Source organism: Lactuca virosa, chromosome 3, assembly GCF_052849685.1.
Source record: "Lactuca virosa cultivar CGN04683 chromosome 3, Lactuca_virosa_CGN04683_v6, whole genome shotgun sequence".
NCBI classification, from domain to species: domain Eukaryota; kingdom Viridiplantae; phylum Streptophyta; class Magnoliopsida; order Asterales; family Asteraceae; genus Lactuca; species Lactuca virosa.
Genome location: NC_136428.1, coordinates 50,666,262 through 50,680,739, shown reverse-complemented (window position 1 = coordinate 50,680,739; position 14,478 = coordinate 50,666,262). Strand labels below are relative to the sequence as shown.

General features: G+C 38.2%; 1 protein-coding gene across 1 annotated transcript; it reads left to right on the top strand.

Annotated features, from left to right (window-relative positions):
- The first annotated feature begins 1,831 nt into the window (after positions 1–1,831).
- LOC145165652 (epoxide hydrolase 2-like) lies at positions 1,832–3,284 on the top strand. Its single transcript, XM_079084432.1, has 3 exons — positions 1,832–2,453; positions 2,549–2,790; positions 2,883–3,284. The coding sequence occupies exons 1-3, from the start codon at positions 1,983–1,985 to the stop codon at positions 3,127–3,129; spliced, it is 960 nt and encodes a 319-aa protein (XP_078940558.1). The 5' UTR covers positions 1,832–1,982; the 3' UTR covers positions 3,130–3,284.
- Positions 3,285–14,478: the final 11,194 nt, after the last annotated feature.

Sequence of the window (14,478 nt, the reverse complement as noted above, 5' to 3'; positions counted from 1 at the left end):
ACGGTGGAATCAGACACTTTAAAATATGGTCATTTTAGAAAATCCATTGTATTTTATAGCTTTTAAAGGAAACAATCTGAAGTTTGAATAAAAAATCAACAACATTACATTATCTGTATTTGCAATTTGTCTTAAAGTAATCATAAGAAAGGAGTGAATGATCTCATTTCATTGTAGTGTGGTTGATTGGACATTAAGTATAGCATATGTCATGTCCCAATTAAAAATATTTTATCTTAATTATGTTGATATGTAACCCTTTCTATTCACATGTTGTCCCCCCGATGTCCAACCCAACATTCAAATCCAACCTCGTCTCCGCTACTAGGATAATGTCATCCAAAAAAAGCATATACCGGGGCATTCCGCCTAAATTTTGCAAGACATGTTGTCCAAGATCATGAGTCATGACAAAGAATATGGGCTGAGGGTCAACCATAATAAAACATAATCTCTATTAGGAAAGATGTTGTAATACACTATCATATTCCTTCTCCGGGGCGATGAACACAATATGGAAAGCAATATTTCTTTCTCTAAATTTCTCCATAAGGCGTCTGAGGAGGTGGATCGCGTCCATTGTTGACCATCTTGTCATGAAGCCATAATGATTTTTCTAACACAAATTTAACACACTACAACTTGACCTTTACAACTCTCTCTTATGATTTCATAGCGAAGGTGAAAAGCTTAATATTTGTATATCGGAATGACCGTATTAGATCTTCACTCCTCATACATCTTGATAATCTTCAAGATAATGTTAAAGAGGTTCTGAACTTCGACCTCCCAAAGACACGCACATACATTAATAGGTATTTAATTTGCGCCAATTACTTTTTTTTTCTTCCTATCCTCCTGAAAGCTCCCTTTACTTCCTCACTACTAGTCTTTATGCAAGAATCCTCATTGCAAGTCTAGGGGACTCTTCATAGTCATCCACATGAATATCAATCACGAGTGACCTAGCTTCGTTCAATAGAGAATGAAATTAATTATCACATTTGTTCTTAATAATCTCAACTTTCAATTAGAACTCATCTTGAATCATCTTTAGTATTCCCAATAGTTCCTAAGTCTCGATCTCTTCTTTTTATAGCTATCTAACTTAAGTTTCCACTCTCTCTTTTCTTTATGTCCAATCTACTATACATAACTTTAGTTACTCTTTTTTTGTCTCTTTCTCCATCCTCACTACACTCTAAGAACTTTTTAAAATGAGTTTGCTTAATCTTAATCTTAGCTTGGACTGCCTAGCTCCACCACCATGCATGATTCTTCGTAAACCATGGCCTCCCAAACGACACCCCTCGAGTGTCTTTGGCAAACTTCCTAATGAAACAGACCACATTGTTCCATAACTCATTTGCATTCTTTCATGATGCGTACGAGGGACTTATCCCTAAAAGCAAAAGCATTGCCCCTTCTAGTTGTTCCAAAGAATTATAAGTATAACTTCCTTAGCCCCCTCCCTTGTGCTCTCCTTAGGGTAGACTAGCAACCAAGAATTTATGTTGTTACGTGCAAGCCTCTCCAAGAACCACCTTGCAATCTTTGCACACTCTATGGTCACATTTACACAACTAAAGGAAGTTAATTTGGATCAAATTCCCCCACTATGAACACGTCCCTTTTATAGGAGTTTAATTTATAAAAAAAATAATGAGGAAAATTAACCATTAAAGAAAATATTTAGTCATGATTGATTATATGAGCAATAATTTTAAGTCATGTCATGTCATAGATCTACCAACATATATGGATCACTTTTATAAATTTGAATAAAGCAATCCCAAACACCCCAATATAGTAACAGTTGCATTCACTTTATATTTGAGTGGCAGGTGCATTATCTAATGGGGGGTAGTTCGTAGTTAATTATAGTATCATTATGGGGTACGTACAGCATCATAATGACCCAAACAGACTCCTGTTTAAAATTTTGCAGAGTTACGTTGTGATCCAAATCAACAGAAGCCAAGATGGAAGGGATAGATCACAAGATGATAAGCGTCAATGGCATTGATATGCACGTTGCAGAGATGGGTCAAGGTCCAATTGTACTACTACTCCACGGTTTCCCTGAGCTCTGGTACTCCTGGCGCCACCAGATCCTCTACCTCGCCGCCCACGGGTACCGAGCAGTCGCCCCTGACCTCCGTGGCTACGGAGACACCACCGGTGCACCTATCGACGATCCTACCAAGTTCACTACATTTTACGTTGTCGGCGACATGGTGGCACTCATCGATGCTCTTGGTGCAGATAAGGTGTTTGTTGTTGGGCATGACTGGGGCGCCATAATTGCTTGGCGCCTGTGTCTGTTTATACCCGACAAAGTTAAAGCCTTGGTCAATTTAAGCGTTCACTTTGCCCCAAGAAGCCCTCACCGGAAAATGGTACAGAATTTCCGTGCCGCATACGGAGATGATCACTACATCTGCAGATTTCAGGTGACATTTGTTGTATTTTCCATATCTGTGGTATAATATAGATAAATTGACACAGAAGGGTCGATCTTTTTCTTCCTCGCTTGACTTTGTTGTAGGAACCAGGGGAAATAGAAGCTGTGTTTGCGAGTCTTGGAACCAAAAAAGTTGTTGAGAAATTCTTGACACACCGTGATCCTGATCCGTTTTATTTCCCTAAAGGTAAGCCCTTTGGAGCTTTGCATGATACTCCGGTCGTCTTGCCATCATGGCTACCTGAAGAAGATGTTGATTATTACACCAAAAAATTCGAGCAAACTGGGTTCACAGGAGGAATAAACTACTACCGATGTTTTGACCTGTAAGTTCCTTTGACAATTGTTTGGTAGAATTTGAAATAGTAGCCTCCTTTTGTAGATGTTAAATTTGAAATGTTGATTATCTTATTTGCAGAAACTGGGAACTGGAAGCACCATGGACAGATGCTAAAATAAGTGTACCTGTGAAATTCGTTGTTGGGGAGTTAGATTTGGTGTATCATATCCCAGGCGTGAAGGAGTACATAAATGGCGGTGGATTCAAGAAATATGTACCTTTGTTGGATGAAGTTGTGGTGATCCAAGGTGCAGCCCATTTCATCACTCAAGAAACACCAGACAAGGTCAACAAACACATTTATGACTTCCTCCAGAAGTTCTAAAATCATTTATGGGGAATGACATCCATACATATGTAATTGAACCTATGCACATGTAAGGTCTTAAACTACAATACCTTATGATATCTGCAAGAAGTTAGTTTATGTTTCTTTATTTAATAAATCAACGAAAATAAATACAAGTTTTCGTTTGTTTATATTCGTTCATTTTTTCTTAATGTTTATTTATGTTCAATTGTGTTCAATTACATTACTATATTATATGTTCAATTATGTTTGTTTATTTCCATTCGTTTATATTCGTTCACAACCCTAGTTATAATCAGGACCAAGTTCTAATTTTGTCATAAATTTGTTCATATTATTATTTTATTTTATTTGTTTTTTTACAAATTTGTCCAAACTTAGTTTACGATTTTGTTTTACATGTTTTTTTAATTAGTTTTTTTTTTTTAAAATTTGTTTTTACTAAGGTTTTAAAAATCGTTAGTAGGTAGCTAGTTAGTTCACTACAAGAAAAAAAGGGTAATAGCGGCGACAAAAGTCGCCGATAAAGACTATCATAGTCGCCGGTAAAGGTAATAGCGGTGACACGTCGCCGGTAAAAAGTCGCCGCTACCGCTTCGTCGCTATTGATCAAAATGTCGCCGGTAATAACACTTGTCGCCGCTAATTCTGTTGTCGTCGGTAATAATCGTTGTCGCCGCTAATGCTCCAGTCGTCGGTAATAATATTTTTCAGTTTTTAAACTTTTTTTTTTAATCAACGATTTTGGTGCAAAGATACATAACGACATTAAATGCAGAAAAAAATTACATAATATCGGATTAAGTACCAAATAATGGGTGACATGATGGTGGGGATGCTCTTGTTGCTGGAGGTTGTGCTCTATTTCGTTGTTAAGCTTGAGTGATGAGTGAATTTGAAGCAATGGTGGTTACCAAGCATATTAGTATGTAGATTTTTTATTTTTTATTTTTTATTTTTATATTTGTTTTTTTTGGTGATATATATAAAAGACATGTCTATATGACAAACATTTTTTAAGTGGACTCCAATGATGAATGAAAGACCTGTCTTCATGATAGGCGTTTTCTAAGTTACATGTTCTTTGTTCATTGCGTATGATCCTATTTACTATTTTTTATCTAGAAAAAATTCTGTTGAAAGTGCATTAGAAATGGGAAGAAGGAAAGAGTGAGGATGTTAGTGACCCCACGTGCCTTGCACAGTGGGGGTAATTTAGTATTTTCCACGTACTAGCAATCAGTTAAAAGTTTCTTCTATACCTACTTGTTTCATTCTAGAACATTGTTTTCTTCTTCAAATACTCTCCATTGTGAAGCTACATAATGAAGAACATGGAATGTGGATGTGAAGCTGAGGCTATAATACGAACATCACGCACTATCAATAACCCAAGAAAGCCCTTTTATGCATGTCCCAAAAAGGTAATTTACCATTTGTTCAATTTGTGATGTTAACCCTAGTTTTCTTAACATGTACTAATTCAGACAAATAATTGGAATCAGAATGCTCGTTCAGGTTTTATAGCTTGGGTTGATGAAATGCAGTGCAACAATGAAGGTGTGATCATAATTGGGTTGTTTAGGTTGAACAAAAAGCTTCAATATGAGGTCTTTAAGTTAAAGGTATACCGAATATGTAGTTGGGTATTTCTTTATGTTTAATTATGTACAAGTTGTAATCAAGGTCATTTGGGTTAAATTATGAACAACTTGTAATGTACTTTGTTTTGGTTTGTATGTTTAACATGAATGGTTGTTGTATTAATTTGGTTATTGTATTACATTAAACTTAATGTCTTAATCATTCTAGTGGCCACTGATGTTACCCTACATACTATTCAAGGACCACAAGCAAATTATTGGACCACATGTGTTAAGTGATGTTACCAGGACCACATGTTCCCTTGTAACCTAACCAAATTAACATCGCTTCCTGGAACTATTGACCCCATGTTCCCTTGGGTAACATGCACCATGCACGATCAAGAAAACAAGTACATATCTTTCTAAAACAAACTAAGTTTCTCAAACAACATAAGTAGTACACATCAGTCACAAACAAATAAACAAGTACATATGTTTCTCAAAGAAACAAAGTTAGTACAAATCCAAACAAATCAACCTAGTACAACCCTATTCCAAACATAACAACTAAGTACAACTAACTACAACCAAGTACAAACATAACAAGTTCAAGGAAAAGATATCCTACTCATTAAGGTCTAATGGGTTTGCACTAGTATCTCATTTCCCATCTTTGCCCTTAACCCTCTTAGCAAGTTTCATCTTGATGATTCTTTCCAGTTTCTTTCTTTTACACTTACCCCCTGTTTTGTCTCCATTTTGCCCTTCAGGCACTGATTTTGATCCACTGCTTCCTGCACCAACTCTTGTGCTCCTTGACCATTTTCATTGACAACTGTTTTCCTTTTTCCCACATTTAGTTTTGGCCTCCTTCCAACTTGAGGTTTTTTCACTTGAGGATATGTTACCTTGTTATGCCCCACTTGTTTACACACATTGCATGATATTTTTTTCCCTCCCTTAGACACAATGTGATTTGGGAGCTTTTCTGATGCATCTCTTCTTCTGTTAACCTTTGGTCTACATGACATTCTTCTCTTCATTGGTGGAAGAGGTGGTATGAAGTCAGTAGGTGGCCACATATTGCTACCATTCATCCCATGAATTAGGTACTTGTAAGTGTTCTTGTACACAACACCATAGAACATTGTATCCACCTAAGTACCAACATCTCTATTCAGAAAGGATATAGTTACAACTGAATATACTCATCCATACCCATTAAGTTGCCACACTCTACAAGTACAAGTCTTCTTGTCCAGGTCAACAACATAAGACTCAACCATGTTTCTTGTTTCAAATTGGTTTAGACCACTTGGTAAAACCTGCCAATACTTATTGCAGACATAACATAATTAAGTACCTAAATACAATTAGGAGTGTAAAGATTAGAAAGTACCTTTAAACTCTTTTTAATTGATTCAGTAGGAGTGTAATTGCTGGGCAAGGCTTGTAATCAGGCTATGAACTACCTTTGATCTTTAAATTGTATATCCTCTCCATAACATACAATCTAATCTCCTCTAACATGGTGATGATTGGATTTTTCCTTGCATCCCTGATGACACTGTTGAAGCTCTCAGATAATCCATTCTCCACTGCATCACACACCCTTCCCTCTCGAAAGAATGCTCTACTCCAAGATTTATGGTTTGTTTCCATAAGATAAGAAAAGGTTGTAGGGTTAAGCACTTCAATCTCCTTAATGGCAACATTGAATAAAGGCTCAGTGGATGCCTTGCTTTCCTTCCAAAACATGGTCTTATAGTTTACACCAGTGAATCTTTTCCTAAAGTTGGCAACAATATGCCTTGCACACTGCCTATGTTCAACAGTATGTAGTACTTCTTTGACAGCCTCTAACAGCCCCTATACAACAATGATAACATGTTAGATAAAATGAAACCACCAAGTACAATATTTAAAAGTCATTAAGTAAAGAACATACCTTATGCTGATCCGACATGAATGTTATACCAAAGCCATTATCCAGTTCAAGGTCATCTCTAAGGTTTTCCAAAAACCATTTCCAATTTTCTTTGTTTTCTACACAGACAACTGCCCATGCAATTGGGAATTTGTGATTATTAGCATCCTTTCCTACAACATATATTAGCTCTCAAGTACATAACCCCTTTAAGAAAATCCATCTAAATTTATAACCCTTCTGCAGCTCCCTCTCCACCCTTGCTTTAGCCTATCAAAACTCAAGTAAAACTTGCTAAAATAATTCTTACTATCTGGCATAGAATTGACATCCATTTTGACTGTTGATCCTGGATTTGATCTTCTAATCTCCTCACCATATGACCAGAGCTTTGCATAATGCTCCACTAGTTTTCCTTCAACCAGTTCAATTACATACTTATTTTCTCTTCTATATTGTCCCATACTCACATCTATACCAAATTTCTCTTTAACCGCATCCCTAAGTAGCCTGACACTAACCTTTTATTTCTGTAAGAATTGTGTTGTGTAATGAGTACCTATCCAGGAATAGTTCACAATTAAACCTAACTTGAAATTTCTTGCACAACTATGCTCATTTATGAGACTCTTAATCTGGAAAGACTTTTCCTCACTCATCCCAGAAGCCCACATTCTAAACTTGCACTGTCCAGAACAACATTTCACGAACAGTCTCCTATTATCATTTTTTGTAACATAATTAATAACCATTTTCTACAACATAGTTACACATCATTTGTTTCAGTTGTTTAGGACTCACAAATCTCATACCTAATGCAGGCTTCTACTTTCTCCAATGAACATTCTCATTGTAAATATCCTGTCTAGTAGATATTACATCATCCTCATGTAAATGATCATATGGCTCTTTACGAGGTGGATTGTGGGGGTGACTTGCTCCTTTGGGCTCAACTTACTCAGAAACTCATCATCTTTTGTCTTGTTCATAGGAATGCACTCATCATGTTCAGTTTCCACTTCCATGTTAATGTCATCATCTTGCTCACCTTGCAAATCCTCCCTTGCACCTTGGATATCATCCCTACCACCATGTAAATCCTGCATGTTGATTCCATCATCCATATCCATACGACTTCGCAGTTCTTCATGAACTTCATTTGCACTAGAGAATCCGTCTAAAGAACTACAAACTTCTGCTTGCTCTTCAAGAATCCATTGATGTATATTAACACCAATATGTTCCATGTATATATCAATTACACAATCAAAAGCATACCCTACTTCGATTAGTTCCATGTAATCCATGTCGGTGGGGATTATCCTCAATCCATCGTGAAAGTCAATATCGGGCATGCAAAAGTACACATTCACACATCTCTCAACAATGAATCTTTTAAGGAACTCCACAAATTCGTTCTTGTCCATTCCAACAAAATCAACATCATCAAACCTTTGCTCGACTCCATCTGAGTAAGTAATAGTGGGGTACCTGGTAAAAATTCCGGCAAAATGTAGATCAATCTTCATGAAAATAGCCATAGCAACGACAAAGTTCACCGATTTGAGTGACGAACAGTTGAAGAAAAGGGTAGGACCGAAGAACAATTGAACAAAGGATTTGGATGAGGATGTTACATAAGAAAGGGTTCGAAAGAGACAGTTAAAGGGTTTAAAACGTACAATATTGTAACACCCAGTTTAGTAAATAATTAAATCGATAAAATTTATATGAATAGTGGCCTTAAAATCCATAATATTGAGCGGGATGTTGGTTTTCGGGAGCCAAATGTTATAATTTGGATTATTCGGGGGTTAAAGTGTAAATTCGAGATTTATTTTGTAAAAATTTTTAGAAGACAGGGGGTGTTTGGTATCATTTGGACTTAATATGAAATGATTTATGGAAATAGGGGCTAAAGAGTAAATTCTGGACTTCAGTTGAAAATAATTTTAGAGGGAGGGGTTGTTTGGTAAATATTGGACTTGGATTGATATAAATTTTGGATGTTGGCGGCTGTTTTGAAAATTGTAGACTTAAATTGAAGAGAATAAAGGAGGAGGGACTGAAAGTGGCAGTATGGGCCAATGTTTGAGATTGAGCGGGACTTATAACCCTTCACCATGTGCGTTTAACCCTAACCCTAATGGTGAATCAGCCGCCACCTCCTTCTCATCTTCTCCAGCCGCCACCCGATTCCCTCACGTTTTTCCGGCCAGACGAATCTCCGAACGACCACCAACGTCCATGCTGTCAACAGGAGCCACCATCCAGCACCGTCGCTGTCCAGCTACCGACGAGAACCATGAGCATACGTCATCTTCTTCTTCCCTTCTGTCGCCGCTGCTCCCAACGACCGGCCGAAGTGCATCGCTCCTCTCCGTCTTCTTCTGCCGCTACATGGTCGCCGTTGTCGCCATTCCGAGCGACTATTGCGGCTGGTGTTCTTTCCCGGCTACCTTGTGCCACCACGAGAGTGGCTGAGATCAGAGTGCATTTCAGTGTCGAGCTCACGACGATTAGGTGTTCTGTGGACGTGTGTTGCGAGGCAGGGACTCAAGGAAACTCGCCACCACCGTGAGGTGGTGGCTGTCATCACAAAACTGCCGCTACTGCCGCCTTCCCGTGTCGCTGCCGCCACCGTACGCCACCAGGTGGGTGGCTGGGTCCATTTGCAAGCAACAAATCGTGTGTGTGTTTTGTGTGGCCGGAAAACCAAGAAAGCCACCACCACCACCGTAAGGTGGTGGCTGCCGCCATGTACCACCGTCGGCCACCACAAGGGTGGTTGTGTGTGTGTGTGTTTACCTTGTTGTGTGTGTGTTACCTTGGTTTAAACTTTGTAAAATTGTAATCAGTGTCGGAATAATAATAAGAAAAGTCATAACCACCACCGTGAGGTGGTGGCTGCCGCTTCCTACCGCCACCAGCCGCCGTGTTGGGTGGCGGTGTGCTTTTGCTTGTGTTTATTTGCTTTTGGGATGCTTGGACAAAAATGAACTAGAACCATAACCACCACCGTGAGGTGGTGGCCGCCGCCGTGAGCCGCCGTTGACCACGACTACCCGAGGTGGTAGTGGGTGGTGCTCGACTTAGGAAAACCCTAATTGACCTAATGAAACCCTAATGGGCCTAAGGACTTAGCTTTTGGGCCTAATTGGATTGTGATGGGTTGGAAACCCTAATTAGGGTTTAGAAAACCCTAATTTTGGATATATGGGCTTTGGACTGTCAGGACCCGTATTTTTAGATGAATGGATTGGAATTATGCATTAAGCCCGGTGTAATGCCCGTGTTTCGGGGCTAAGCACTAATGATGATGTAATAGTCTAGGTCAACCATTGTAACTCGTTTTAAAGTAATAAAGAGGAATTACTTGAATATTATGTGAATTATGTGCTTTTGTGTGATTATTACTTGTTTATAATAATATAATAAATAAAGGATAAAAAATAAGCATAAAAAATAAAATGTTAGATACACCCGATATCTATGCAGAAAGTCTTAGTGGTCGTGACAAAGATTCTGGAGATACAACCGAGTTATAACGAAGAAGTTATGGCCTGTCGAAGTTTCGCGACAGAACCGGCACGACACTGCGTAACGTAAAAAGTGAATTTTCGATAAACTACTTTTTAGCCTTAGGGATCTACATGAAAGTTGTAGTATACGTTAAACCGAGAGCGTGCATAAAAAGAACGCCCAAATCTGACTTCGTATGAGGAAGTTATGATTTTTCTAAGATTTGACATAGCAGTGCACAGCCCGAAATTCGAATTTTAGATCGATCCATTTTTGGCCAACGCAACCTAAATGAGAATTGAAGATCTCATTAATAGGAGCTCAACGATAAAAAGACAGACGAAAACGGAGTCCGTATGTAGAAGTTATGAATTTTACGCAGTCATTTAACAGTATAATCTTCTCATACTGTTAAATTTAAAATCGGTCGAGAACTAGCCAAAGGAGTCAAAAGAAAAGTTGTAGATCTTGTCATTACCTACGCGTGTATATAAAGAACGTAAAAAACGGAGCTTGTATGCAAAAGTTATGATTTTTTTAAGATTGGTTGTTTTAGCTGCGTCTAGCGCCACGTGTCAGCACCAGGCGAAGCCTTGGAGCCTACGCAAGACCACGACGTGGAGAGAAGCTCCACGACGTGGAGTAGCTCCAGGAAGCCTATAAATAGAGGTGAGGGGGCTGCCTCATTCCCCACACTTTTTCCCACTTCTTTCTCTCTGTAAACACTCTCTAACACCCCCAAACCCCCCGAAGCCTAGGAAACCTCCCTAGCATTAGAAGAAAGTCCCGGAGCGCCTGAAGGCTCCCACTTCTCATTCCTCACACTTTTTCCCACTTCAAGCAAACTTCCCGGTTTCGTCAAAGAATATTGTTTTAAGAAGCGAATTGTTGTCCGAATCACTCCATATCAGGTGTGTATATAGTCATTTTCATCTTACACATAGATATGAAGTATTTTATATAAATTACGTGCTATGTGTATATATATATATATATATATATATATATATATATATATATATATATATATATATATATATATATATATATATATAATCTGTTTACCTGAGATGTTTGCCGGATGAAAGATCTATACTTCTTTCTTTTCAGATGTGAACTTTATCTTTCAGATCTAAACTTTATCTTTCAGATCTAAACTTTTTCTTTCAGATCTGAAACTTTTTCCCAGATCTACACTTTCTTATCTCAGATCTAAACTTTTTCTTCAGATCTAAACTGTATATGTATTTTATACTTTGAGATCTACGCTGGATAAAAAATCTGAACTTCTTACTTTTCAGATCTGAACTTTTTCTTCAGATCTAGACTGTATATGTATTTTATGCTTTGAAAGTTATGCTGGATGAAAGATGTAAACATTATTTTTCAGATCTAGACTGTATATGTATTTTATGCTTGAAAGTTATGCTGGATGAAAGATTTAAGCTTTGTTTTTCAGATCTGGACTGTGTATGTATTTTATATCTAAAAATATGTTGGGTAGAACATGGGTAGATGAAATAGTTTGTGTGTGATGAAATAAAAATGATGAGAGGCCTTGATGATTACGATGATCTAGTCATCTAGCGGAGTATAAATGACGACCACAGACTATTCTATGCAGTCCAGTGGAATGCTAGCAGACTCGCAACCTGTAGGTGTTTTTGAAGATGTACTCCATCCCCCCATGGTTGCCTTATTTGACATGTATTGCTGAGGAATCCCCTGAGCAGTGTTGTCACCCCGAAGAAAAATCCTTAGGCTAGGTCCCTTAGAATAGATGCTTTAGGGACGTAAAGTGAGGATAACGGGAATGGGTAATCGGGATAATGATTTGATGAAAATAAATAATGAACTTATTATTGTGGGTTGAAAACCCTATATGTTCACCAGACTCCCCAGCCTGACCCACTCAGTTTCTTGTATTACAGGTAGTGGCAAAAGCATAGTTGGATGATCTGACGAGAGATTATGGATTTGTAGGCCCGTATAAAATCAATAGAATGTTGTAAGGCCTATATTGTTTTGAGGCCAATTCTGTCTTGTGGCCTAAGATGCTTTCTTTATGCTTTTGATCTGTATTGACGTTGACATCCCGAGTTTTGTAATGTAATGAAAATACATTTCTTTAAGAAATGCTTTGATAAACTTTTATCATATTTGTTTTGGGAACAAATTCCGCAACACTTTTATTTGAAAGATCACTCTGATTTTATTATAAAAGCATAAACGAAATCGGTATTTTCTGGCCGTAAAAATAAGGATGTCACGCCCGGCCACATTATATGATTGACCCAATAGATTGATGTACTTAATGGATTAAGTCCTTAATGGGTTAAGTAAGAAACACTTAACCCTAATCGTCACTTTATGTGAAAAACCCTAATTGGGTTTGGGTTCTTATTGGGCCATTTATTGGACTAAGTTGCTGTGGGCCTTTGTGGGCCAATTGGGAACATATTTATGGACTAAGGAAATTATTGGGCTTTAGGATAAGACCCATTAGAGAGGCTTGGGTCCAATTTGGAAAATTGGGCCATAAGTGGGCCATAATTGGGCCTTGAGGGTTATTAGCTATTGGGCCATCAGAATGCCATGTGTTTGGACTAGAACAAATGGTTGGGCCTTAAGATAAGCCCACATAGAGGTTTGGGCCCAATTTGGAAAATTAGGCCATATGTTGGGCCTTAGTTGATTATTGGGCTTTTGGGCCTTTAGAGTGTGAGTTTGGGTCTTGGTTTTGAACCAAGCTAGGTTAGGGGTAAAATGGTCCATTTACCCCAAGTGTAGATTTATGGTTATGTGTTGGAACCCGATTATTAATTGGGTGTCGTTTTGATGATTGACAGTTCGGGAACCTGTCAACCAGCAGCTAGAGTTTTATCCGCGGGACTTCAGCAGTGCCAGGTGAGTATTCTCACCATACCAATGGGTCTAAGGCACCAAGACCGGCCCATTTTATGATATGTGGTACACTAGTTGAAGTAGAGATATGTGGTATGATAGTTAGCTATATGCTAAGTGGTATGCTAATGATTATATGATTTTTGCATGGAAGACCCCGGGGGGAGCCCGTGGCAGTCGGATATTAGACCATGTGGGGGAGCCCATGGCATTCCTAGGTAAAGACCATAGGGGGAGCCCATGGAATGAAGGTATAAGACTGTGGGAGGAGCCCACGACATCCTTATATGTTTATGTATGAGTTATGTAGTATGATAGATACTTCTGTGATATGATATGCTAGTTGATTATTATGTTATTGCATGGAAGACCCCGGGGGGAGCCTGTGGCAGTTGGATATAAGACTATGTGGGGAAGCCCATGACATTTCTAGGTAAAGACCATGGGGGAGCCCATGACATGAAGGTATAAGACCATGGGAGGAGCCCACGACATCCTTATATGTTAGTATACATGGCTTATGTGATATATATGTAGCTTTTATAGCTAATATGATATGTGTTATGTGGATTGTGTGTGGGGTATGCTCTGGGGGACTCACTAAGCTTCGTGCTTACAATTTTGTTCATTGTTTCAGGTATCATCGGTTTGGAAAGGAAGGGCCCGGATTGATCGTAGTGCACACACCCATGTTTTCCGCATTGAATGATTTTGGGATGGACTCTGATAAATGTCTAAATTAACGATGTTTTGGATGTTTGGAATAAATGATATATATGTTTTGACTATATTAAAAACGAAAATTTTACCCTTGATTTTTGGGTCGTTACAAATATGTCTCATTAACTCATATACACATGGAATATTATATGGAATTGGAAAAATGCTACGTGGGATGGGTGTCACCGGGTGACCCATGGATATTATGTGGAATTGGAAAAATGCTACGTGGGATGGGTGTCACCGGGTGACCCCTTCATATTTCCTAAAGTGCCCTTTTAAAAATAGAAAAAATAACTACATGCCCTTAAAATGCAAAAAATACTCACGATGGACCATTTAAACCTTTATACGTAAGTTTGTAGGGCTACAATGACAATAACCCTTTATTGTATTTACTATTTGAGTTAATGCATACTCATCTGGAATTGTGGATGATTTTTCTAGAGTATTTGTATTATGTAGGATTGAACTGGTATGGATTTTAGAGTTATTATGAAAAAACACTGCTATCTATATGCATAACATCAAGAACACATATGGATTCAAATCCCAGGTACTATTATTTGTAACGTCCCAAAATTCAGAACAAAATATTTTCGTTTTTATATTGAATGAACCATCAACCAAACATGTTTATCAAAGGCATAAAGTATTCGGAGTAAATTAAATAACATCCCAAAAGTACATCAGAGTCAATAAGCG

Bases quoted from the DNA above. Each gene is read 5' to 3' on its own strand.
- LOC145165652 (XM_079084432.1), top strand. From the start codon at position 1,983: ATGGAAGGGATAGATCACAAGATGATAAGCGTCAATGGCATTGATATG. The intron at 2,454-2,548 runs GTGACATTTGTT...ACTTTGTTGTAG, and splicing joins ACTACATCTGCAGATTTCAG to GAACCAGGGGAAATAGAAGC. The intron at 2,791-2,882 runs GTAAGTTCCTTT...TCTTATTTGCAG, and splicing joins TACTACCGATGTTTTGACCT to AAACTGGGAACTGGAAGCAC.